This window comes from Pavona decussata, unplaced genomic scaffold, assembly GCF_977016875.1.
Source record: "Pavona decussata unplaced genomic scaffold, jaPavDecu1.1 SCAFFOLD_94, whole genome shotgun sequence".
Lineage (NCBI taxonomy): Eukaryota > Metazoa > Cnidaria > Anthozoa > Scleractinia > Agariciidae > Pavona > Pavona decussata.
Genome location: NW_028145511.1, coordinates 502,458 through 529,705, shown reverse-complemented (window position 1 = coordinate 529,705; position 27,248 = coordinate 502,458). Strand labels below are relative to the sequence as shown.

Genomic DNA, 27,248 nt, shown 5'->3' with positions numbered 1-27,248 from the left:
GTCAGGTGTAGTTTATGTGTTCAAAATTTACTACATATGTATTTGGCTCATATTTGATAGAAGAGTAAAATTTTTTGGCAAGATTTTTGGTAAGATTCAGCATTTTAAAGTTTATAGTTCTAGAGTTTACCATTCTAAAGCTCTGAACCCTTGAAGCTCTAATAGCAACAAACTCCTCACAGTTTTCCATATGAGACTTAGTTTAAACACCAAAGTATTTAAATTTTGTATCTATGGTGATCATTTTTTTAAATTCCCATTGCAAGACTGGTATGTTTGATTGTGCAGTGGTGTGGTAAGGATAATTGTGAGGCTGGTAATTCAATAATGATGCAAGTTTACAGTGCGACACGCCTTACCGTGGCCACCCAACAAACCCTTTTTACAAGTTAGCCAATCACGATATGCGAATTTGATTGATGGTCACGCCTCCTTGCAAGGTCTAACAGGCAAGTGACGCAACAACAAATAATTTATTAAAAACATGTTGTTTTGTATTTCATGGCTAACTTGTAAAAAAAAGTTTGTTGGGTGGCCACGGTAAGGCGCGTTACACTGTAACACCTTAGTAGCTTCTCATTTTAACTTGGGGTTTGTAAATGGAGAAAGAAATACTACGCATTCAATGTCATGACAGAAAGAGCTAAATTTTATCACCATTTAGCTGATTCCACTCCACTTGACAGAAGTGTACACAATTTGATCAGTGTCGCCATTCACTGAACAAAGAAGTGCTGTTTTCTTTACACTAGCACCCAGTCTTCCAGCTGAGATCATCTCGAATGGTGTGATCCTCTTGCCCCAGGGAACAATAATCACAATATAAAATGAATGATATCTCATAGGATCACCTGGGTATGCAAGGAAATCCCCTCCAAAATTGACACCCGATGTTAAATAATACCCCCTTTCCCAAAGGTCTAAAAACACGCGGTAACGTAGCTTTTCACCATCTGTTTCAGGATAAGTCCAGTTTGCAGGTGGCAGAAATTGTAGTCTTTGTGGCATCGCTGTTGGAATATGGACCAAAGTTCTAAGTTCTGAATAAGTGTTCAGTTCTTCAATATTAACTTCTGAATCAGTTGACAGGCTTGGAATTTCAGTCTTTTCTGAAAAGCTGTTTTCAGTTTGCAGTTCAGTATTTGTACTGGAGAGGTTAACTTCAGTTCCTTGGAGAGAAGCAGTTGTACTACATGTCTCCTCTTTATTTTCAATCATACTGATATCACAGCTTTTGTTGTAACTCACATTTGACTGTCTGCAGTCTTCCATTTTTCTAGTTTCCCCATCTTCAGAATGCTGAAAGAAAGCCTCATCATTCCATTCCTCGCTCTTTAGCTTTTTTGACAGCACGCCTTCTTCTTCATCAGTTCCCGTTTTGCATTTTCGTTTCGCCTCCTTCTTTCTCTCTTTCTTTGCTTTCACGTTGTCGGTTTCATTAGAAACCACATTCAACTGATCCAAATCGTTCCTCTCTTTTGTTTCCCTTTCTTCCTCAAGTTCATTGTTTGATTCCTTTATCGCCTCTGTGGCTTCTACAACAGCTCTTTCACGTTTTCTTCGCCTTCCCTCCTCTATAACTTCAGCTAATTCTCTTCTCTTCTCTTCTTGCATCCTCTGAAATTGTTCAATTTGTTTCACGATGCTATCCTGGCGTAGCTCATTAAACTTTTCAACTTCCTCACTCGACGGTGTCGGGATATTTTTTGGCACATCAAAGATTTTAGCGTATCCTTTGTCCAGTAACAACGTGGCTTCGTCTTGTGAGAGCAGAAGAGGTAACGAGAAAGCAATGTTTTGTCTTGGCTTGCGAGGTAACGAACCGATCAGAGAGCCAACTATGCGATGCTTGGACCGTAACTTGAAGACATCGTCTGCATCCCAGACGTAAACTTTGTCATAACAGGCAAAAAGGCTCACTGGAGATTCAGTTTTCAACTCCTCCAAAGCTGGCTGACCGTCCGCCATATTGGATTTTGAAGTTTCATGAAAAGACCGCTGAGCTTAGCTTCGCGGTCCCGCTTTACAAACTAAAGACATGAACAAACCTACGCGTGTACCTTTTATTACGACTTTTAACCCATCGCTTCCTCACATCTCCAACATCATAAAAAAACATTATCATTTACTGCACTCGTCTGACCGCTGCAAAAAGGTTTTTCCAAATTTGCCTGTTGTGGCTTTCAGACGATCTCCTAACCTACGTGACTTACTGGTTTCGGCTAAACTTTCTTCTAACTCGACTAATCCCCACCCACAACTCCCTTCCGGCTCCTATCGTTGCGGTAAAAATTGCGCCACTTGCCCATACATTTCCGATGGTCTCACTAACTACACCTTCTTTTCCACTGGTGAAACGCGCCCTATCAAATCTAACCTGACCTGTGAAACAAAAAATCTAATCTACATGATCCAATGTAACCGCTGTAATTTACAATACATAGGAGAGACTAAACGACGCTTAAAAGACCGCTTTAATGAACACCGCCGCACCATAGATAACCCTAACACTAAATCTAAACCCACCACAGCCGCAGAACACTTCCTCACCGCTCCTAACCACACCGCTAACGACATGCAATTAATCCCCATAGAAAAAGTCTACTCTAACCGAGACTCAATCCGTAAGGCCAGGGAAGCCTTTTTAATCTCAAAAGGCAGAACACTCTCTCCGCATGGCCTTAATATTCGCGAAGAAATGTACTAGCTTTTTCCTTTTATTATTTTTTATTTTTTGTTACTACTATTTCATTTGCTTCATATTTACTGTCAATCAATTTAGTTTTACGTAGTTCCGCTATTGCGCAAATATTTGTCAGCTATATAAGCGTGTGTCCCACTGTAAATTTTCATTATACCTGAAGAAGGCTGGTTTGGCCAGCCGAAATATAGTAACCTTTAAACCGTAATTCTACGTTGTATCGGTCTCTGCCTCTCTTACCCCAGATAAAACAGCCTCGTCCCCAGACTGCCGGATTTGCTGGGGCGTGCCGGGTTGGGGAAGTCGGGTGTATTGGATTTCTGAGAATTCTGTCTGATGACAAGTTTATCATCTGTTTACTTAATTCTCAAAATGTCTCGATTAATTGTTTGAGTGATAGAATCCCAGCCCAGACTTCCGGTATTTTAATAATAAGTCACTTTTAGGATTAACAGGAGGGCAATGGTTTCTGGATCAAATTAGTGTAGTGTAAAACAGGTCGAGAAAGAAAGGGTGAATGACCTTTATGGGATTCTCTGCCAACCACAAATAGCTCCCTATCCCTGATTGTGGAAAAATTCTCGAGTTTCTGTTCACGAGCCCTAGCTCCCGACAACGGTTTCCAGATCTTTTTCGGTTCCAGACTTGTGTGAGTTCACTGCGTAATTATTCAAAATGGTCAGCACTTGCGTAAAGAGGCTTTTGTCAACCGCATTAATCAAGGTGGTGAACCGCAGAGATTGTCCGTACCACCTTTCTTTTCACTTCTTCTATTCCCCATCCCAGAGGTGCACTTTTCCCAGGAAAGCTCTCGAGAAAACGCGTGTCTATTTCCATGTCTGTGAAGCAACAATCGCGTTCCCAAGCTCTCGCTGTCCTTATCGGTGGCTAAACGGGCAACGCGAGCTCCAGGAACGAAATTGACTCAGACTGGGGGGTTTTACTAGCACCTTTACGGTTTGATTTCGTTACTATATTTGAGCTAAGTGACTATGAAGAGTTCTACAGCTCTGACTTTTATTTAACTTAGTTTTTCAGATATTTCTCTCAAGGGTATTTCCTTCTTATGCTACCAATAGTCGCCGCCAAAATGCTTTTTGGTACCAGTGAACAATGGACTTGTTATTCAATAGGCCATTTCCGAGTTGCTGTGAACCTCACTATGAAAGCGAGGCTAAGTGCTAAAATTAAGTTTTGCTTGCATTTGAAAACTAATTTTTATAACAAAAACTTTGCACTTAGCCTAGCTTTCATAATGAGGTTCAAAGCAACTCGGAAATGGCCTATTCTGCAACATAGTTTCAGGCCTTGCTAAACAGGGGTACTCTTCGAACGACATTAGCACCGTAATTGCAGCCCCAATTCATAAATCGTATTTCAGTGTAAGCCCCTGCAAATCAGTCCAGTAGCGCAGGTTGCAATCGAATGTCTTTGGTTGTTTTGCTACGCTCTGTGATTGGTTAGAAAAATTCGCGCTACTTTCACAACCAATGAGAAGCAAAACCTAAACTAATCGCGACTTACACGCACGCGTTTTCCCGCGCTTGACGCCGGTTACATGTATTTGGTTCGAATTCTGATTGGCTCATTGCGCTGTTGTGATTAGACCATTTCCGAGTTGCTTTGAACCTCATTATGAAAGCGAGGCTAAGTTTTTATTATAAAAAATTAGTTTTTATTCATATGCATACAAAACTAATTTTCAATTGAAAAGATTTGCACTTAGCCTCGCTTTCATAGCGAGGTTCACAACAACTCGGAAATGGCCTATTACTCTGGTTTTATCGCACTCAATTGAAAACCGTTCTAACCACAGAAACAACTGACTTTAGAGTGCAGAGTACCTTGGATTCTGGGCTATCTGTTTATTGAACTCTATTTCACACGATTTCCCCGAAATATTGTCAAAGAACTGAGAAATCTAGTTCGCAAATAGAATGTTTGGGGGCAGGATATGATTTTTGCCTTCCGCATTAAATGTTCTCTTGCTCCTATCGTTAAAATTATCCTTTGTTTGTTCTCTAACATACACGGCAAAAACTCGATTCTTCTTTGGCTTTGCTAGTTGCAAGCATTACACGCTCTGAGTTCAGTTTGAGCTGTAGTTTTAAAAACCTGAGCAACGAAAACAAAACAAAGCTAATTTCATTGTCACTTGAGAATTAAATAAGAGCGAAACGAGTGATAGGAGACTCTTTTCTTGTTGGTTTTTGACGCATGTTACGTTAAAATCCATGTCCTTTTCCTCAGTTTCTTAAATATTCACAATTTTTTTTTTTCAGTTTCAGCGACTGTGCAAGGCATAAGCAAGCGGCTGAGAGCAACATTCTGTGCGAGATGATCGCGATTGGCTGAAATGTTTCTCTGGGACTCCTGTATCTTCACACAGGTTTGACGTAATCATTCTTCTTCCTTTGTGATTGGCCATTGAAACTCGACGATCTTGACGTCATCTTGCTACTGCGCATGCACCCAAGACACTTGTTTTCCAAGTCCCAGAAGCACGTTCGACAGTAGATGACATCGCAGTCTTCTGTATCGCAGAGTAAATACTTTCTGTTTAGGCCCACACCACAAACGGCGCATCGGCGAAGATTCACGCCTACAAACTCGAGCAGTCTTTTGATCCAGCTGAAATTATTGCAGAGAACCAAAACTGCGTCAAGTCTGTTTAGCATTTCGGTTTCCTCAGAGAAGTTGTTCATGTTCTCGATGACAGATTTGTAAAAATTCTTGCGCTCTTCGAGCAGTTTGTAATACAGGTAGGCGATGCGTTTTCTCTCTCGTCTGGGGTAGAAACGAGATGAGATCAAACGGCGCAAACGAAGAACAAAGGCTTGCATGAGAATGATCAGCAACAATACGCCGAGCAGAGTTGATAGGATGATAGTGTACTGTTCTCGAGGCCTCTTGAGATTTCCATCACACTGCTCGGAAATATTGGACTGCGGCTCTTCCCTGGTGATAACAACATAGAAGAAATAATCCAGGAGAATTACCATCAATGCAAACAGCAAGTAAATTAAATATATCAGTAGGTACATGAGCAAGCTTTTCTTCTCTGGCTCTGCAAGTTGACAGGCTGTGGGTTGAACAAACTGCTGGAGCTCGGCTTTCTTCAGCGGTACTAGCAGGTCAGCGGCGCCGCTCGATTTGCGCATGTCCTCGATGGACTTGAAACGGAACGTGAGGTAGTGATTGTCGAATTCATTGCAGGAGATATAGAGTTTGTGATACCTGTACGCTTCGTACAATACCAGCAACAATAACAACGGCAAAAGCAACTCGACGATCGCGATAAATTCACAAAACTTTCTTGGAGGGATACCAGCGGGATTTTCCTCCTGTCGTTTTTCTTTTGTTAACATTCGTTCAGGGCTCTGTTTCATTATCTTCTGTATTCGCAACAACGTGTTGGTATTCACGGTGTTTATGTCTTTGCACGTGCTTGCAATGTGAGCCTTCGAGAAATGATCGCACGCGTTTTTCGGCGAGATGAGCTCGCATTTTGTTCTCAAATCGCCAATTCCAGCGAACGCTGGCGACCGTGTACATTCGTTGTGCATGTTTTTGATCTCAGAAGAGCAGATGTTATGCGCACGGCGAAGATAGTTCATGCAAATTACCCCAGATGATGAATTATTATCTCCCGTCAAAGAATCCTGCCTATCAAATGATGAAAGCAATAGAGAATAGTTGATGTAATTCTGAAGCGTTTGCGATATGTTCTCGTACTTCTGTACTCGCTGCACAACGGCTCGATTGTTCTTATTCACAATGACAATCCTTGAAGGATTAACACTGCTATTGTCTGCTAAAATGTCCGAGCTCATCAGGCAGCCTCGGCTCACGGCAGCGATGCGTACATTTTCAATGAAGTTACACATCGGTCCGGAAACGATGAAAAACGTGATAAGCAGCCAGAGAGAAATTTTCCCGCCCAAGCCGAACAAACTTGGAAAGACGAGTAGAACGATGCACTGTAGTCGTGTCTTGTCGAGAAACCCGAAGATTGTTGCCACAACAAGGCCGATTATCACAGTAACAACGACACAAGAGACAACGTGTAATTTGGCCAGTAGGTACAAAGTCAAAAACATGAACACACCCAGCAATAAGCCCAAAAGCATGCCGAGTAAGATGCGCATCTTCGGTCGCTTCTTCGGCGTGAGTAACTTTTCTTTGGTTTCTTTCGCGGCGCGCTCGGCTTCCATCAAACTCTCTTCCGAACGCCTTCCTTCCATCTCAATGTCCTCGTACGAAGCCATTCGATTCTTGATCTGTTCCTTGGTTTTTCTAATCACCGAAGAGCTTGGCTTCAGACTAGTCGAGCCGCCTTTTCGTTTTCTCTCTTTCGGTTTCTCGACCTTCATCTCATGGCCGTCTCGCTGATCCGTTGAAGGCGACCCTGGCGGTGTTGAGTAATGCATCGGCGCTTCGTAAATATGCGGCTCGTTGCACTCTGAACAGCTTGACGCGAGATTACGAACGGGTTTCGGAGGCCCAACTACACCGGGAACTTGGTAAATACTGCCTTCGTCTTTCGAAAGTGGGTTGTCTTGAATATTAACTTCAGCACCCCCAGCAGCGCTAGTTTTGGTCACGTTTGATTGATTTTCCTCGCTCGTTTTCTCCACCGGTTTAATTTTAGCCGTTCCAATATCAGCTGCTTTAGGATCCTTCTTCGTTTGAGACGACTTAGGCGCAGATTTGGACAACAGCGGTCCTCTCTTGTCGCTCTTCTTTTCAACAGGCTCGTAATTCTCGTCCAAATCTTCTTGCAACGCCTTTTGTGGCGTGGGGGTTGATCGCAGAAAATTTCTTGTAACCTTCGGAAGCGCTTTTGATTCCGTAGTTGTGGGTTTAGACTCTTCACCACTCTTGCCCAAATTCAACCTAAACGGCCTTCCAGTCGCTTTCACAGGCTCCTTCTCCTCTTTCACTGGCTCGCTGACTTTAACCGCTTCTGGTTTTTGTTTGTTAACCGTCTGAAGACTCGACGCCAGTGATCTCGGCACACTCCTAAGCTCTTTCTGTTTATCGTCCTTCACATTTATATTTCCGGTTTTTGGAGCGTCGCGGTTCGGTGGTTTTAGCCCGTCATCAGCGTTACAATAATTGCCTTCGGGTGAATCTTCCACCACTCCTGAATCGCCCGACGTTTCCTTCGTCTCATCGCTTTTCGCTGGAGGTTGCCTAATATTTCCGGCGAAAGGTTTCGGGTAAATTGGTGTTTTTTTGGCAGTAGGCGTGCTAGAGGCTCGGTCTTGAAGCCACGCGGGCTTGCTTGTTTCGTTCTTCGCAGCGGGTTTGTCAACCTTCTTGTCAGAATCAGGGCTGTCTGATCCGCTGCCATTTTTGTTCCCCGACAATTTGGCCGCGCAACTCTCAGGAAATTTTCCCGTCTTTCCACTGTTTAAATTCTTGCCGTACATCCATCCATCACCGCGTTTGCGAACATCAAAAATGATGTCACCCTTTTCAACAGCCATCGGCGCGTCTTTGCCACCGAATCTCGCTTCTTTCGGATCCGGCGCGAAGTCCTGGGTTATTTTAAGATACAAACCATCCATGTCGGTCGCAAATATGAACACAAGCGTTTTTTTTTTTCAACAGTTGAGATCACCAGCGATTCATTTTACTGCGTGTTTGAATTTGAAATGACCTACACAATAGCGTTGAAATGTGTTGTTTTTAATCATGTCACGTGGCACACCCTCCAGCTGTTCCACTCACGATTTTGGCGCCAACTCAACAGCTTATTGGTTCCAGTTGATCGCTTCCGGTGACTGATCTTTGGCGTTCACTCAGTAATGGATGTGTCTGAAAATAAATAGATAAGAAGGAAATGTTATTGTGTTTATAAGAAAGACAATAAACAAAGGATATCATCCATTGAAAGCATTCATTTGGGTTGCCTTTCAAAGTTTGTGCCAAATGAAGGATTGTACGCGGGGGCATGTTTTGATTTGTTTTGATTATTTCAATATTATTATAAACAATTGCCTATAGGAGAATGCAAATTCGGCTTTGTTTCTTGGATAATTTGTTTCAGTTCAAGTCACTTTTCCAATTTATTCGCGTAAATGACAATTTATCCGGTGGTGTGACCTCCCAGAGTGCTGAAATAAACCCAAGACAAGTGTCACGGCTAAAAATAGCCCGGAAAATAATAAGACAAGTATTGACAAGAGATGCTCACAGATTAATGTAAAATTTTTAAATAAACAAATCTAACTAAGAAATTTTCTTAGACATTTTGAATCCCCTTTTGGAAAAACAACTTTCTCATTTGCAAAATACTGCACCTTTTTGCCATTAAAATGATATAAGAAATTTATATTCAAATAATTGTTCCAGGTTTGGAAAAATTTGCACAATGTTATTAAAGAAAAACAAAATGATACAGAATGATATGCTCTTGTTCCAGATTATACTTTGGCAAAATGCCTTCATATATAAGTTGAAATTTATATTTCAAAGCTCCTCCCTTGCCAAAAAAAGATAAATCGCTTATAAATTGCTGGTATATTACAATACTCATGTAACTAGAATAACCAGTTTGAGTTACCAATAAAACTGAAAAAACAATAGGTTATGATCTCCGGCCATTTAACTTGAAGGCCATTTATTGATATATTTCTTATCTTAAACTGGTTATCACTTCTACATTACCTAGGGAAGGTAAATTGTGTATAAATATGCCTGCAAAAAACGAAATTGTGCAAGGCCATTATCATGGTACCAACACTTCACTACAAACACCAGAATTCATTTCATTTTCCAAGTGGGACATAAACAACATTAGCTCTAGCCAGCACAAGAAAGCCAAAAAAAAAAAAACTAAAAAAAGAAAAAGAGCTACTATGATGAAATCGTCCAAATATACTTCCTTGAATATCTTGAGGAAGAAATGGTATTTTTTTTATTATTAAAATGATTTTCTCAGAGGCAGAAATTATAAGCTAAAACCAGTTTTAATGAATGGAGTTTTCCGAGACATAATATTAAAAAAAAAAAAAAAAATGGCCCCAATTCCTTTCAAGTTAGAACCCATTTCCATGCTTGCCATCTGCAGCCAAAGAAATCTATTTATACTTTCCAAAAACCAGTCAAGTAATTTGAAAGAAAACTGAATTTGACGATTAGTTTAGGCTTTCCTTGGACCTCAGCATGTATATTATATCTTTTAAATTTTTAAAGTAATTCTTTTCAGCAACACTCATGTCTGTCATGAGGTGGTTGATCAATAAACAACATGTGACTTAAAACCTCAACACTCTGGTTCCACCATCCCCCAAAAGACTAAAACGGAACAGATTCACTACTGCTAATCTTAACGTTGAAGTGACGTACATGACCAAAGTTTTTTTAATTTACGTGATCAAATCTTCATTTTTGTTCTTGTATGAACATCATAAAAAAAATTGTCCTCAATTAAATTGTGTAAAAAATTGAAATTTCACTTCTGGTGGGATCATGAATGCCACGCAAAAATGGGAGATTGGGGGTAGTATAGATGTGATAGCAATACAGGATTTGCTACTTTCACGGTAACAAATTAACAAATTAATTTAATAATAATAATAATAACTTGTCATCAGACAGAATTTTCAGTAATAATAATAATAATAATAATAATAATACTTGGCCCTATGATTAACTTTAGATAAAATGCTCTCACTTTTAAGTCAAAATGTGATTTCAAAGTCAGAGAAACAAGAGAAAGAGGAACCCCACTGACAAGGAGTCCAAAACAACAGTGGAAAATGTAATTGAACTACTGAATAAAATCTAGTGAAAATAAAAATATATATCTTCTAAGAACTTATTAGACTGCGAGCAGTCCTACTTTGTTCCTCAGATCACATGCGCAAAGCGACAGTAAAATTATGGGCTCTCATTGTCTGTTAATCTGTTACAATTTTATTGAATATTACAGCTAGACCATATTACCAAGTCCAAGGAAATAATCTGAAGGAACCCGAACAGTGGTGTATATATATATTTAAAGTAGTTCCCAGGTGCTGTTTATTCTGTTGTGCAAGGTGCTTCCACCTTTATGTATTTTGAAAAGACAAAAAAAAAAAAAGCCAAAATTTAACCAATTGAAATAATGGCTACTGAGCAGTTCATTCCTCTAAAGATGTTAAGTTACTTTATTACACTCTTTTTTTTATAAGAGCCTTTTTTATAATAACGTTGAGGGTAAGATTCACTAAAATTTAAGAACATACTAAGAACATTACCCAGGCTGAGAGTCAGTTAAGAACATTTTTATTCCAACCAAATATTTTTAAAATGAACAGCATAAATACAGATAAAATGACACATGAAAAAATTAGACGTTCTTATATATATAAAAAAAGAGTGTATATTGTAGTCTAGTTCTTTTTAGTATGTTGGTGGCTATTCAGCATATTTTCCTATAGGTCTGATCAATACAATATATTTCTTACAATTAGAACGACGTTGAAGAATCATTGTTCAATCTTTGGATCAAAACACCTTTGATGCTTTTTAAGGCTTAACTTAGACAATACTTCTATACTGAAAGTAATAAACTCCATAACAAGCTATCAGTATTTTCAAACAGAATGTGACCGGCAACAATAATGGCACAGGAGAAATTGTGCTTTGGGGGATGTAATGTATAGTTCTTTATCACAGTGGCCGGTATAATTAATTTGAATTAAAATAAGCTTACAAAATCGTGGCTTCATTTGAAACTTCGCAGTGTTTTTTACTTCACTTTATCACCAAAGATCTTATTTAAGTTTATATAAGATCTTTGCATTCTCTCAGAAGAATAAAAGATCTGGATTCTGAGCTTTACAGTTTTGAACGCCAAGCCTAAAACCAACATTTCCAAAGCATTTTGCACGTACGAATACTGATCTCCCTTAATTTCAGTCATAAAATTTTTGATTTAATATATATTTTTTTACCTTCTCATGCTTTGGGTTTTGGCGAATGAAAAGTATGCAAAACATTCTCATAAGAGAAAAATAACGAGAAAAGCGGGTGCGGAGTTTTTTTGAAAGGCGGAAATACATTTTCAACCACACCTGTTGACAACAGGCAGACATTGATGAATCGCGGAGGATTTAGTGTTGAATGAGACAACGACGAAAACATTGCTTCTGTGTACTAAATACACAAGTTACACACTGTTTAAATGATCTCATTTTTTCCCAAGCAGTGAATTTAAGCTTACCTCCTAGGCGCCCACAAGGAAACCCCTCCGTACCGCTAACACCTGTTTTTCCACCATATTGTTTTTGCAGGCGGGCATGGTTAGAGCCCGCGATACCACAAGCAAGCGTCTGTGGAGCCAAGCATGCGCAACAGTGCATCATGTTTGCCCGAATTCAAAATGGCGTCTCGTCTGGCTGTAGACATTGCTATTGAAAGTCTTCTAGAAAACGAGGTGGAAGAGATTTCTAGAGATGGACAAGAGAAATATGTACCGTAAGTAATAGCAGTTTGATCCGGGTAATATGGTGCCTGCTTGACCATTGGAAGTTGCGATTTCTGAGTGATTCTAAAGTCGGATTAGATCAGTACATAGAAACATTTGCCCTTCCTCTTAGCTGTCAATGTCAGTGATCTCTTTATCTCTAAAGAAAATTTGAAATAGTTCCGGTAACCAGTTAACAGTTAACTTACCCACATGAAGAAAGGGAGAAATTCTCTCCAAAACACCAGCAATGAGATGTGAGACAAATTGAAAGTAATAACATATTTGCCAATTGATACATGTAAGCTGCTAATGATGCCAAATTTGACTGTTTCCCTTTTCTGAGTGATTATATGGTGCAGGTGAGTTAATTCCCCTGTGGGCAAGATTGTGTCTGAGCAAATTCACCAGCTTACCAAGTTATGATCCAGATAGTAATTTCTGAATTTAAGGGATCCAGGGACCTTATACACCACTGCCTGACTGCATTTTATGTAGGTTACGCCAAAGATCTTTAGCGTGGGTTTCTAGATCACTTGGCGTACTGGCGCACAATTGTGGTCTTTGGCGTAAAGCAGCATAAGGTGGAGGTACATGTAGTACCTGACATAAGATTACCTAGGATTTTGTAAACTTCTGCCGTTGAATGGACTGTTGTTATCCAAAAATATCCAGTATTTCTCTCCTGGTGTAAGATTTAGAGTCTATTAGGTGGTTTATAGCTGCTTGGTGTAGAACTCTGAAACTCTCGACATATCTTCAGTGTGGGACGTGCACAGAATGCACCCTGGTACACCAGTCATTGAACCCCCCCCCCCCCCCCCTCCTCAGACAATGCTAACTGGGTTTGGGACAAAGCAGGTACAACAACCTTTTTCACTGCCTTCAAGGTATATACTGGCATGTGGTCTTGGTTGTTTTTGCCCAAACTGCTACTGAGCATTTGAGGACCTTGGGATTCCGTCAATATATGATCTTTAATCTCATAATCTTATCTCTGACAGGCAGCTGTCCATGTCAGAGAAGCTGGCTAAGTTGGCACACAAGATTGACTTTTTATCAGATGTGAAAGGGCATGAAGAGGTCGACAAAGAGAAGGAGGACGAGGAGAGGTCACTGGTAACCTTTCAGCCATCTCTTTGGCCGTGGGATTCTGTCAGAGAAAACTTGAGGTAACAGGCCACTTTCATGATGGTGTCATTTGAGTACAACTACTGGAATTCATTTTGTTTTAAATTTTGTAATCCTAGTAGGGAATAAATAACGGTAGCTCTAGTTAGCACAAGAAAACAAAAAATTTAAGAATTCTGGTACATTGTATCTCCATTCTAAGTTGTATTATTCTCTCTATACACAGGAAATCGTTAACAGAAATCTGTGTATTATCAGATGTGCTAAATGTAGTACGCGACAAGAAATACCTGGTATTGGATCCAGTTTCCCAGAACCAAGCCACTGCTAAACCAACACTCTCTCTCATTACCAAAAAGAAGGTACAGTATATAAAAAACAAAATATTAATATGTTTATGTTTGTACCATCAGTACATAATTTACATATAATTCTGTGTTTTTTAGTGCACTACTACCAATAGAATGGCAAGCGAGACCATTTACTTGATTCCTTTGTCAGCAGAGAGCAGCTGTAGCCCAGTAGTTAGAGAACACTGACTCGTATCTTTCTTTGTCACATGCTTGTAACATACATGTGCTTGTTAAAGGGGAAGTATCATGGGATTTTTGACCTCTTTTGTTAACAATGGTGAAAATAATAAGACTTTCACTTTGCTTCAAAATAATTCTAGGACAATGAGAGGAGAGAAATCAGCTCAATTTTTGACAGGAACAACTCGTACTCTGTTCTAGTACATTTTGGAAACAAAAATACAAAATTAAAACTTGAAAAATACAGCTGTATTAGCATAACATTTTTCAAGTTTCAATCCATTCCAACATACTCTGTCTCTGGCCAGAGGCACTAATCAACAGTTTTATTGCACTATAACAAAACTAGACAATTATTTTTTTTTGTTTCTGTTGTCAAACAACATTTTTGGGTTTTGAAATGACATCAAATTTTTGTGATACTTGGCGTTAATATACTGAACATTACACTTTTGTTGTTCATGGCCGAGCTTAAAATGTTACCCGCATGATGGCACATGACTACTTGCAAGGTTGTTGCCTTTAGAAAAATGACAAGGAGCCCACAATGCCAAAAGCCAAGAAGTAAAAATCCCAAAATGTAAAAGTGTTAGGTGCTGCTGCAAAGCATTTAGGCACCCAGACCATTTTCGTGGGCATCCCAGGCTACCGGACTTCTGTTAGGCAGTAGCCTTGCTACTTGTAACAACCAACTTCACCATAACTGAATACTGATTATTTGATATACCGGTAATTGACGGCACATTTTTCTATAGAATCTAACCAGTGCTGCAGATGTCCTCCTTCGAGGAGCCCAGAGAATGGAGGATGCTGTGAAGGAAAGGTCAGATCATAGCATGGGACAGGGTAGTGGTGTAAAGGACTTCCACTCTGAACTCATGATGTTACGAAAGAGATGGAGATTAAAAAGAACAGGAGCATCCATAATGGGAGATTTGACATACCGATCAGGTAAATTTAGCACCCAATACTGAATACAACCTTGTACAGTGTCACATGATCTATCCCCTTCTGGATGAAGAGAAATGAGATCACACTGGAGCAACATGGAGTTCTCACCTGAGCCAGTTATGAAACTACCTGACTGTGTATTAAGGTTACCGTATACCTTTAAAGGTGTCTTGTGTCCAAGCGATGTAGAGCGTCCGGTTTAAACTGTAGATACCTAAACCCCTAGGCCAAATTAAAGCTTATTGAGCAGGGTTGTCGCTAAGCGCCGGCTGCCGGCGAAATTCGCCGGCTGGGAAAGAGGTCATCGCCGGCTGAATTTTGGGTGGCAAACACTCGGTTAAAAGGGCAATGAACAGTTCTTTAGTTACCCACTAGCAATAGTTCGATTTAGAAGAATATATTTTATGTGAAAAGGTTGAATAAACTCCTGACTACTTTGAGTATCGATGCCATAAAGAAATAAAAATAAAGTCTTGTTTAGAGAACTTGTTTACCATGTCCTCTTTCCGTTTTCTGCGTCCGCCATCTTGTCAACACGAAGCTTGGTGGCCGCATTCAAGGCGTTGCAAAAGATTGGGAACGAGTTTGTTACCAGGTATTCGTGTCAGATCGGAGAAAGAAGAAGGATGAGGAACTTCTTCGTAATGTTTTAATACAGCTTTTAATTGGTTAAATTTTATTGTTTATAACATGCTTATGCTCATGAATAGCAAGAAGAACTGGGCAAACGGAGGAACAACTGAACAAACCAGAAACCAAAAACCAGAGACGTAAACAGTCCGCCGAGTGCTCGCCTGCGAAAACGAACGAACGAGAAACCGAGTGAACGAACCCGCGAAACTGGATGAACAGCTGAACGACCGAGTGGACAGCTCTTTTGTTTGCAGTGCTAAGCTTTATAAGAATCGATTTTCTGATATTCTAGTGCAAACGTAATAGCACTTATCTTTTCGGAATGAATGGAAAGCGATGTAGCTTTCGTTCTCATTACTTTAATGTTAACTAAATATTGAAAATCTTACGCACGTATTTTCACTTTTAACGTTAGAGTATACACGGCATTCATGAAAAACGGGTTTTAGTTAGATTAGATTAGTTGTAGTTAGGTTTTGAATTTTGTTTAGGAGAGTTAGGTTATTTCTAATTTTTATACTCCTGATGGATTTTACCGTGTTTAAATAAAGAACTATTCTTCTAGTGAGCTCACCAAAAAGAGAATTAAGAAAACAGCATAGATTGGTAAACTGAAGTAAAACAAAGCACTGTCTACTCAGAGGGTCTGTCATTCTCCTTAGGGGCACAGTGAACAGACCTGGTAGAGAGCCGTCAAGGAACGCCAAACAACGAAAGCCACACGAAGGAAATATGTAAACGTCAAAGCGAGGGAGAAAATTTTGAATAAATTCAGGGTGAATCTCCGTACCACACGTTTCAAACTGCGGCACCACAGCTGACCTTCTCTTTAATGGTTGTTTCTTTTTGCATAAAAGAGCCCCTAGATTTCACCAGAGTGCACCAAATTGAATTAAAATTTTGAAAATTTCCTGGGGAGGCCCCCCCTTACCCCCCTAATGGGAGGGGGTGACCCCCTCCCATACCTACCCCTCCGTCGGCTATGCCGATGGTAGAAGGCACTTGGCGCCTTCTTTAGCCGGCTCAATTTCTCAGCTAACCGGCAGACAAATTTTTTAGCTACAACCCTGATTGAGCTGGCTATCAAACTATACCAAGAATTTTGAAACAAAATGATTTGTCAAATTTTTCACGACCTCTAAATGTGAGCGTCCAAATCACCTTTTGACCCCAGAGGTCATGAGAATTTACTGTATGATCACCCAAGATATTGTAATAATTTCCTGACCCAGTACTTTTATAAGAACACTATGGGGACAAGATAGAAAATTTGTTCTTTGATATTTAGAGGTTAAGGGGTTAAAGAGCTGGCATCAGCCCTTTAATTACAGGTTGCACCAAACTGAAGATTTAAGAGATCTGTTTGTGAACAGTCAAAGCCTTTGTACATGTATTGTGTACATTGTCTACTACTAAGGGTCATTTTTTCTGTACAGCTGGTTCACAGTTCAGAAATCCAGGATTATTTGAAGTCACTCAAGCGACCAAAGCTGAGGACAGTGCTGAACAGTCCATGGCACTTAGCAGAGCTTTAGAGGTGACAGTTGGTAGTGATTTGGAGGGGAAGGCAGAACTCAGAGTTGCTATTGTTACATCTGGAGAGCAGATAGAAACTGCCACTGTGAGAGGTAAGTATTCAAACTCTTTTTTGAGTCCAGTTATGTACTGCAAGGTCTTCTTTTGGTTAGTTGTACTTTAGGCCAACTTTGTTGGCACTGTATTTGACGCTGAGTGTATAAAGTTTCAAGTTTCAAGTTCTCAAGTTTCAAGTTTATTAAAAAATGTTTAACATAAAATTCAAAGACAACACTAACCCGCAAGTAGCTAGAGCTAATCTAGGCGGGTAGTAAAGGATGATGACAACAGTGAGGTTGACACTGATGATGATGATGATGATGATGATGATGATGATGATGATGACAGCATGTTAGTGCCCACCAACTGTGTCATAAAGCATTATTGTTTCATAATTTGTACATGTTTTACTTAAGAACAATTATTGTTCTTGATACTAGTGCTTCCTTTGGGAGGATATTAATACTCAATGAGCGTTCACAATGGCATAAAATTGAAACATTAAGCTTACTATTAACCTTCCCCCCTCCCAAAAAAAAAATGAAGAAGAAGAAGAAGAAGAAGCCGAAGTCAAGCATAAAACAAGCAGTTTGAAACTGTTGTAGTAACCTCCTACTTATTTTAAGTTTATGAGGATTAATTTTTTACACATTTCTATTAGGTGGTTACCGTGACAACCTGTCAACAGTTATGCCGTCCTGGCAACGAAAGCTGGAGTCAGCGCAGTCCAACTTGTTTTGTAAAGAACTTTTTGTTCAGGTGAGATAAATAGATTCACAGGTTACTGTTGTTGTTATTGTCGATTGTTGATTACGTTTCCAACCCAATTAGTAATCGTCACTTTATTATTTCATGAGAGCGCGTTGGATATCAAATGATAGACAGCCAGTGAGGCAGGTAGTGCTGAGTTGTCTATAATCATCTCATATCCAATAAGCGGGAGTGGAATTAATAATGTTTTATTAAAAACAAGAAATATTGCTATATCTCGCTGATTTTGCTTTGCAAGAACAACCAGAAGACAATATTTTAATGGTCGCTATTTCTCAGGCAATAGTATAATGGCTCATATACCATGTCTGATAAACCAATTAAATCCCTGGAATTAGATTATGAATTGCATTATACAATGATCCAATTCTCTATAATTCTGTTTTAATGGCTAATCATTTTGCTTTAATAAAAATTAAAAGTTACGAGGTTTGATTAAAAGCAAGAATATCTGAAACAATTTTTTCATTTGAATAATTTTCCCTCCTTAAATAAAAGGCCCTCTTTTGTAGCTGAAAAACGACAACAACAATATGGTCCCCAGCTGTTTTTGTTGAAAATTATTGTCTTGATGTTTGTTAGGGTTTCCTGGTTGTAAAAACTGTTCAATGATGTAGACATGACATTATGATCTGGTTTATTCCAGCTCTCGCAAGAAGCATATAACACAAAAGAAAGCAGACCACACTTTGTGATGGCAAATGAAATCAGAGCAGAGGTGGGTGTGAAAAGGTTTAGCTCCAAACACATTATCAAGTCTTGAACCTTGCTAACAAAAGCACTGCTGAATCATCTCACAAATACCTTTATATTTTGGAAATGTTTTGAGGACCCCTTAGTTTCATGATTAGACCTGATACGCCGCTATTCAACTTCAAGAACGCTCCGGTCGTCGTACGCATTTCGCCTGTGCCATGTCAACTATAATCTAAAGTCGTATGGCTCCAGAGCTTTTGCTGTTTCAGCCCCAGAACTCTGGAACAAACTACCTGTCGACATCCGTTCTTGTGACAATTTAAATCTTTTTAAACGTAAACTTAAGACTCATCTTTTTTCGAATTATTTTAAACAGATATGATTTTTTAAAACTTTGTAAAGCGCTTAGAACAGAACTGGATAAGCGCCATATAAGTAGTTGTTATTATTATTATTATTATTATTATTACTATTACTATTATTATTATTATTATGATTTTTAGAAGGGTGATATTTCACAATGTTCAGTAAATTTTCATGAATTTGGAGAATTTGGTAACATTTCTTGTACTAATTCTATTAGATAAGCACCCTTCCTTTCTGTGACTTTGATTTTGATCCTGTATCAAGTGGTTTCTCATGTGAGGTTTAAAACAATAAAAAAATTTCAAACCACCAGCCAAAAAGGTTGTGGTGGTTGCTTGCGAGAGGTTCCAAATAATATTTATTTAATAATGATTCAAATGTTAATATTTTGGTATTAATTTTTCACTGATGGGAGGTTTTGCTTTCAAGAGTAGATTACACAGGGTGGTTCAACTGTTTATAATTATTATGTTTGAAGTGCTATAAATTCTGAATGTGTAATCATGAGTATTTTTTGTGAATCAGATTTTTCCTGGAACAGATCTTTGTATAACATACATTTCACGGAAAAATGATCCGGACAAGGAACATGTTTCAAAGGTACATTAATTTGCAAACTGGTTTGAAGTAAATATCTACATGTACGTAACAGTTTTCATTTGCTAAATATAAAATAACCTCAAACTCTTTTAGATAGCTTAAAATTAATCATTATTTTTGTCTCACGATTGTTTCATGATCCACACCTACAGTGTATGATATGTGACACAATCATGAGACGTAATGAAGGGCTCATTTAGCATAACCAGCCTACGTCACATTTCAGATCGTTTTTTGATGTTTAAGTTCAGATTCACTGGAGTTTTTACATATGGCCTTGAATTCTTTCAGGAAACTGATATTGCTCCAATGTTATACAATCATGTATCCGCTGCTTTGCGCTTTGTTTTGTGAGGAAAACAGAAATCTTTCCCATAATCATAGGTTTTTATTGCAAATGAAGGCGCAAAGCAGCACTGAGATAAAACATTGGAGCAATGTTTCGTGAGGAAATTCAAGGCCACATGCAAAACCTTTGGTGAATCTGAGCTGAAACAACAAAAAGCAATCTGAAATGCACTATAGGTTGGTTTTGCTCTGAGCCCTTCAATAAATATTATAAATAATAATTATTATTTTGAGCTTTCACTTCAAACCACAAAAACTAACACCTTTCTTGGCGTTAACCTCTCTAAATATTTCCGATGAAACAGGTAAGCCAGGATGCAGTGCCTTCTGACCAGTCTCTGCAGTACGCTCTTCACTCTCTCCTCCGAAAGCGTCATCATCAGGCTCATGCACTGCCAACCCCTCGACCTGTTACTGCCTATCCCATGCAGGGAGGCAGCAAAAGGCTGTGTCTGGCCGGGGCATCAGGACTGACGGCAGCTGAGGTCGCTCCAGATCTACAAAGGTGTGTACAATGTAGATGTCCTGTGTGGTAGGTAAAATAATAATAATTAAATACATGGCCATCTTTGCATGTAAAGTGCTCACTTCATACATACTTCAGAAACTCATTAATAATTCATAAGCCCATTGACCTATCAAATGGTCGATAATACATCACGTGTAGTGACTTTATATCAATAAACCTCCTCCTTATTAGTATGTGGTGTTTTATCAGCTGATAAAACACTCTCCATTAGTATGCGGTGTTTTATCAGCTGATAAAACACTCGCCATTAGTATGCGGTGTTTTTCTCGTATGCCTATTTCCAATGTTCACAAAAGCATAATTGTTATGAACTCTATTGACACACGCTTTTCCACGAATGTTTTTGAAGCTGTTCAAAAAAAACTCACAGCACGTGTTTTATTGGGTCTAAAATCACTTGGCTGCGCCTTGTGGTTTAAAACCCGATAAAACACTCCTGCTCATTTTTTTAAACATTACATAACTCACTAGTTACAACCGTTGATACTGCTGGAAAGAGCACTTTAAAATTAGCAATGAAGGCAAAATTTGACAACAGAGTCTTGTCTTTTAAAAAAATAGGGAAGATGTAGTTACAAAACTTCAGGAATTTTTGCAGATTTTGTGCAAAACTTGCCTGTCTTCATACAAACGTTAATAAACTTATCAGACTTCACAAGACTCAGACTTGGCCTTTTTACTAATTTTATGGTAAATGAGGAAGGTCTGTAAGGACTGTTTTTTTTTCTCTTTAATTTGAAGAATGATATGCAATGCTTCAATTAAAGCCTCCAGGGTAAAAGCTCCTGAAACATGGTAATTCATGTATTGTTAACCTAGTTGTTTTCTGTTCTTTTGTCTTGGCAGTGAGGGTCTTTTAGAAGCAGTGCTTAATATTTCAAGACATAAAGTCCTTCAGAAAAGGTAGGTGGTAGGTCCTGACACTTCTTGTTGCATGCTGTGGTGTACATTTGTTTTGAAACTTTACAACCAGCCTAAATTTTAGTTTCCCCTGTTCCATATTATGATGATCATGAATGTAAGGCAAGAGAAGGTAAACATTAAAGTCCACACCAAGAAATACACTGCAGAGGAGTTTGGGGCAAAACAAACTATATTGATGACAAGCACGAGAAGAAATAACCCCCCCCCCCCCTCCCTGGGAGGTAAGGGTGGGTAAAGCTGTCAAAGAGAGACCCCAAATGACCTTTGAAATGAAAGAAGTACAATATGTTGACCCAGGGAAAACTTGACACTGACAAGAGCCATGACCGATAACAAAGGCAGGTGTAACTAATTAAGCTCTTTGACAAGGTCAAAACCACCAAAACTGGTTTGATAATTTCCAAACCAAACAAAAATTTTAACCGTATAACATAATTATATATTTATGTCAATAGGACTGTAGAAGTGGTTGATTCACTGAAGTCACGGCTATCTGATCCGTGCATCACTTGTCACTGGAGTGTTATTGGCTGCGACACAACTTCATTAGCTACCATTCATATCACATCTCAGGAGGTTGGACATACTGCAAGGTTAGTACTGTATGTGAGAGGGTAACAGTTATGCGGCAAGGCACTGGAGATCCATACTTCAGGGTTTGAGGCTAACTTCTTAGCTCACTAGCCCAGGGGCTAGTAGCTTTTTTTTTTTAACAGCACAATTTTTAATAGAAAAACTGGCACCCTATCAGGCTTTTAAATGTAGATTATAAATAAGCAACCAAATGTATTGCAAGGCGTTTAGAGAAGGTTCTTCCGCATTTGATAGAGCGGGATCAGACAGGATACATCAAAGGTAGATATATCGGCAAAAACATCTGTGTAATTTCAGATATAATTGAACAACGTGAACATAAAGAGGGTATGATACTTTTCTTAGACTTTGAAAAGGCCTTTGACTCCTTAGAATGGGATTACCTTTTCAAGGTGCTAGACCTCATGAACTTTGGCCCGAGTATCCTTAAATGGATTCACACTTTCTACAAGAACATCTCCAGCTATGTTATTAACAGTGGCTAGTAGCTGTAACAGGTCTGATTTTACTAGCCAAAACAATTTACTTTTCATTTACATGTGGCAGGAAGAATATAAATATTCTGCCATATGTCGTCTTTTGTAACATGAAAACTTGGAAAAGTGAATCGTTTTCTTCCATTATAACTGGTTTGACTTCTTATTTTAATTAAAGCAGTGAAGTCTGTGAAATCAGCCAACAGTCTTTGTTTTAATTAGTTTCCCTTCTCTCGAGTCGCGTTAATAATTTTTGTTTTTTGTTTGATCTTGCATTGCTGTACAATTTTTACCAGCCAAAATGGCTAGTGAGAGAGCAAAACTTACTGTCCAAAACTGAATATTTACTAGTCTGTGGCTGGTTAGCTACTGTTAGTCTCGAGCCCGGATACTCGCAGGGGAATTTTCACAAAAACATTGAAGGGCTGAGTGCAAAAAGGGCCTGTGTACATTTTTAGGCCAGACTTTAAAGTACACCCAATTTGAACAAAAATGGAACAAGTCATCGAATTTTTATGCACTAAAGGGAACCTCTGCCCTGAAAACAAATGGACGGTAAATTGGAAATAGTGTCTAAATTCTAAGTTTTAGTTTAAGAAGTAGAAATAACATTCAAGCGTGCTTAAAATTAGATATGATTTTCACTTTTAAATTTCCTGAGCATTGCCATCTTGGATTTCATGACGTCATTGCGTTGCCGCTATTGTTCTCTATTGTTTCACACTAAAGAACCTCTGTTTACTAACAATAACGGCAACGCAATGGTGTCGTGAAATCCAAGATGGCCGCGCATGGGAAATTTAAAAGCGAAAATAGGTGACAATCATATCTGCTTTTAAGCACACTTGAATGTTGTTTCTACTTCTTAAACTAAAAGTTAGAATTTAGACACTATTTCCAACAATTTACCGTCCATTTGTTTTCAGAGCAGAGGTTCCCTTTAGCAGTAATTTCTTTGTTGGTTGGCCTGTTTCACCATATAAATGCTCCACAGAAGTTTGAGTGTTATTGTTATTGCCAATTATTGCAGGCCTGATTGATTGATTAATTGATTTGCTGTTTGGCTTTTAGATCATCTTTTCAGCTGCATCTAGGAGTGCAAGGGATCCATGCTGTTAACGATGATGGAATGACATTAGATTTATCTAATCATGCTCAAGATCTTGAAGATTTTATTCTTAGCCAGGTTAGATACATTACCATTTGTAGTTAGCATTTGTTGTTCCAGTGCAATGTCAAATGCAGTTTCCATGTACCTTGTGTCCACCCATGAATTTGCATACAAAATGTTGCATATAGCTATTTCAATAATATTAATGTTGTATTAATGTTGTGGAAGAAACGTGATGTCATGTGCTTAGCCTGGTGAATAAGATATAATGATGGATGTATTTTCTCAGTCAGTTTTCCGAGTATGCCTGTGTCACTTATCATTAACTCACTACCTAGGTTAAAAACGTAACATAGATTTGTTTCACATGTGCCACTCATTGGCATTCAAATCCTAGCAGTATGCAGGATGTTTGTCACATGAACCTAGTTAAATGGCCTTAGCTCCCACAAGTTTTTTGTAGCTCGGTTATAGAGCATCCGAACTAGTAATCAGAGGGTCTTAGGTTCGACTCCTGATAGGAACACTCAGATGTTTTTTCCGAGTATGCCTGTGTCATTTACTGATTATACATCATTCTTATTTATTGACCACGCTTAACATATTCCATTACATTTATTTCATTGCGCATATGCAGCACATGACATTCCAATCCTAGCAGTATGCAGGATGTTTGTCACATGAACCTCATAGTTTAATGGCCTTAGCTCCCACGAGTCTCCTGTAGCTTGGTTATAGAGCATCATAGCTAGTAATCATAAGGTCTTAGGTTCGACTCCTGTTGGGAGAACTTGGATTTTCTTTATCCAAGTATGCCTGTGTCTATCAATATTAATGTTGTTGGAAAGCCAACGTGACAAGACCCCAAGGTAATGTGAATGAATGTTGTCAAGGTCGAGAGCATTTCAGGGTCAGATAATATCCCGAAGTCGTCTTGCTGAGAATCATTTGATTTCGGTATTTTTACCGTCTGAGAGCTACTATCCACGACCAACCAAGCAATCAGCTGATGTCAAAAATGCTTTAACTCTTCTTACAGGTCTGCAATCATCGCTTGTCAGTGGCCCAATCAGTTGCGCAGAGCCTGGGCTGGCACGTGATCCACTGTAGTCGTCACGTGGGTACTGGGCCAAAAGAGCGACAGGGTAACCTTGGAGGACTGATGGTAAAATCGCCTAATGGCGCTAAGTAAGTATTAATACCCTTTTAGGGCGGTTTTCAGTCGAGTGTCGAAAGTAATTTGCATTTGCCTTGGTTTGCTTTACTACGCCCTGTGATTGGTTAACAAAACTCGCGCCGCTTTCTCGGCCAATCAGGACCAACACCAATCGTGCCTCGCTCGCACGAGTTTTCCCGCGCTTGGCGCCGGTTACTTGTATTTACTTCGAATTCTGATTGGTTCATTGCGCTGCTTACGTCGGTTGTGATTGACCAAAGTAATTAATTTGGTTTTGGTTTTACGACTCTCAATTGAAACCGCTCAAATGTAGAACTCGTAATAATCAAAGATTGGGGAGTGCGTTCGATGATCTCGATCCCAGGCTCTCTCTCCTTTGCCAAGTTGGTGATGATGTCATCCGCCCCTGCAAAATCTGCGGGGGATGCCATTCATTCATTCGTTGATTCACTGTCCCATACAATCTCGACTCCAATCTGTATTAGGAGTGCGTTCTTTCTACGTCGAACGCAATAAGTAGGCGAACTCTTCGCTTGCCAAATTCAAAAGACCCCGAAAATGATTTTACGTCACTTTTATTTGTTTCAGATCTATTGCAGTCCGCACAGGACCGGCCAGCGGTGTGACTATTCTTGTCAGGCGCCCTCAGGTTCCGAATGGAGTGGCACCAGAGTTACTAGGGAGCATGAACTGGGGGAGCTTAGGTGGAGACTTCAAGGAGGTGCACTATGCAAAGATGCCGGGGAGAACTTTTGTACAGAAACTGTTTCTGTTACTGGCTATTGAAATGTACTGATACTCGTAAATACGTCTCCAGAGCCCAGTTGAATAAAGCAACTTAAGACAAGTGGCAGTTTTTGTAGTCGTTCTCTCACATGCCAAAGGATTCTCTGGCGTTTTGGTTGTTTCCGTTCTCAGTAAACCGCCGAGTGATCCAATATAGCGCTCGAGAAAAAATATTTTATAACGCAGAAAATGCTCGCTAAAAACTGTCACTTCTCTTAAGATGCTTTGTGCAACCGGACTTATGTCTTCACCGGTGTCGCCCAACAAGCAGCGTTAGAACGGCCTGTTAATGGCTGTCGAGAAAATGAAATCCAAGTATTCGCATCTTAATGTACAGTATCAAATAATAGAAAAAGAAGAAGTCATTAAATTGTTTTTAAACATTTGTGTGATCGTCTTCTTTTGCTGTTTACCACGTTCTCTTTAGGCCGGTTTTAATGGAAACCTTTTCTCCTGGCTCCCAGCTGTGTGGCTTCCACCACGTGCTTTTAAACCAGACAAGTGGATGCTGTAAGCTCTGGGCTCTGGGTAGTTGTACGACATGCGCGATAAGTGCCCGAATAAATGAAGGGGCAAGAGCGGTTTTCACTTGAGTGTCGGAAATACTTTCTCGTTTGCTTTGGTTTTGCTTTACTAGGCTCTGTCATACTTTCCGTGATTGGTTGACAAAACTCTGGCCACTTTATCAACCAATGAGAATTAAAAACCAAAACCAATCGTGAATCTCTCGCACGCGTTTTCCCGCGCTTGGCGCCTGTTACGTGTATTCCCTTCGAATTCTGATTGGTTCAATGCATTGTTTACGTTTGACGTGATTGACTAGAGAAATTACTTTGGTTCTGGTGTTACGACATTCTTTTGAAACTCACTCTATCCGTCGATGTTTGCCTTGACAAATTCCACTCCAATCATTCCTGAATGACTTGATACTTTATGTTATCCGCTTCTTCTGTCTTCCTGCATGTAAATGTCGGTGAGTGGGCCATGCACCGTTTGACCATCAGATTTTACCGACTACATGCAAGTGCTATAAAAATTGCATAGCCAATGGATTCATTAGCGCTTTTCTCAAAAGAGATTTTTTCAAATAGAAGAAAGATCCTCGCAGTTAGTACGCAACTTAAGCAGTTGCGAAAAAAGCCTGAAAAAATTCAGGCTTGAATGAGATTCGAACCCATGACCTCTGCGATGCCGGTGCAGTGCTCTACCAACTGAGCTATCAAGCCAACTGGGAGCTGGTCATATTGTGAGCTCATAATATACCCGTGAAAGATGAATATGAAAGAGATTTTATGTAAAACATCAACAATGGTGCGAGTGTTTCATCGGAGGTTCAAAACACCGAGAAACAGATGAAAGCGGCCAGGAGGTTTTATTGTTTCGAGGTGTCTGGAACCTCTGATTAAAAAAGACGGCTGTCGAAGCAGGAGTTGTTGATATGACTTCTCTGTCGCACAAAAGAATGCAATGGTGTTGATGCAACTTGGTGACACTTTTATTCATAATTTTCCTTTATGTTTTCTAATCACGGAATTCTTATCAATAACAATTTACCAACAAGGACAAGAAAAAACAAACGCTATCTCAAACAAAACCTCATTTCTCTTGTACGCTGTTTACAATAATTTACTATTGGCCTTGTCTTGTCTCTGAACGGCTTTCTCCCAGGCCCTCGTGAATAAATCGGGACCCGAAACGAATTGACCGAGATAAAAGACAGACAGAGGCCTAGGAACTAACCAACTACCGGCTATCGCGAGCAGAAACTCGTTTCCTTTAAGGGCGAGTTACACGGTACGACTTTGTCGCATGCGACTAGTTCACGACAGGCCTATGACACGAATTGTCTTGTGTAAATCAAACCTACAACTCGCTTACGACTGTCG

General features: G+C 39.5%; 3 protein-coding genes across 3 annotated transcripts; 1 reads left to right on the top strand and 2 right to left on the bottom strand.

Moving 5' to 3' along the window:
- Positions 1–252: 252 nt before the first annotated feature.
- On the bottom strand, positions 253–3,173 carry LOC146473225 (tRNA-splicing endonuclease subunit Sen34-like). Its single transcript, XM_085118473.1, has 2 exons — positions 2,954–3,173; positions 253–2,030 (listed from the first exon to the last, which is right to left on the bottom strand). Exon 2 carries the CDS (start codon positions 1,966–1,968, stop codon positions 661–663), a length of 1,308 nt encoding a protein of 435 aa, XP_084974599.1. The 5' UTR covers positions 1,969–2,030; positions 2,954–3,173; the 3' UTR covers positions 253–660.
- Positions 3,174–4,551: 1,378 nt separating this feature from the next.
- LOC146473224 (uncharacterized) lies at positions 4,552–12,032 on the bottom strand. Its single transcript, XM_085118455.1, has 2 exons — positions 11,919–12,032; positions 4,552–8,524 (listed from the first exon to the last, which is right to left on the bottom strand). Exon 2 carries the CDS (start codon positions 8,272–8,274, stop codon positions 5,083–5,085), a length of 3,192 nt encoding a protein of 1,063 aa, XP_084974581.1. The 5' UTR covers positions 8,275–8,524; positions 11,919–12,032; the 3' UTR covers positions 4,552–5,082.
- Positions 12,027–25,747, top strand: LOC146473223 (mediator of RNA polymerase II transcription subunit 17-like). The gene is made up of 14 exons (XM_085118456.1): positions 12,027–12,172; positions 13,166–13,333; positions 13,519–13,654; positions 14,581–14,776; positions 16,846–17,037; positions 17,646–17,743; positions 18,402–18,473; positions 19,343–19,417; positions 20,071–20,270; positions 21,141–21,197; positions 21,674–21,811; positions 23,360–23,474; positions 24,439–24,587; positions 25,165–25,747. Exons 1-14 carry the CDS (start codon positions 12,042–12,044, stop codon positions 25,370–25,372), a joined length of 1,935 nt encoding a protein of 644 aa, XP_084974582.1. The 5' UTR covers positions 12,027–12,041; the 3' UTR covers positions 25,373–25,747.
- Positions 25,748–27,248: the final 1,501 nt, after the last annotated feature.

What these genes read in the sequence shown, in the direction of transcription:
- LOC146473224 (XM_085118455.1), bottom strand. Translation starts at nt 8,274, where the DNA reads ATGGATGGTTTGTATCTTAAAATAACCCAGGACTTCGCGCCGGATCCG.
- LOC146473223 (XM_085118456.1), top strand. Translation starts at nt 12,042, where the DNA reads ATGCGCAACAGTGCATCATGTTTGCCCGAATTCAAAATGGCGTCTCGT. An exon ending in AGATTTGACATACCGATCAG is followed by an intron (nt 14,777 to 16,845) that starts GTAAATTTAGCA and finishes TTTTCTGTACAG; the next exon opens with CTGGTTCACAGTTCAGAAAT. An exon ending in GTCGCTCCAGATCTACAAAG is followed by an intron (nt 20,271 to 21,140) that starts GTGTGTACAATG and finishes TTGTCTTGGCAG; the next exon opens with TGAGGGTCTTTTAGAAGCAG.
- LOC146473225 (XM_085118473.1), bottom strand. Translation starts at nt 1,968, where the DNA reads ATGGCGGACGGTCAGCCAGCTTTGGAGGAGTTGAAAACTGAATCTCCA.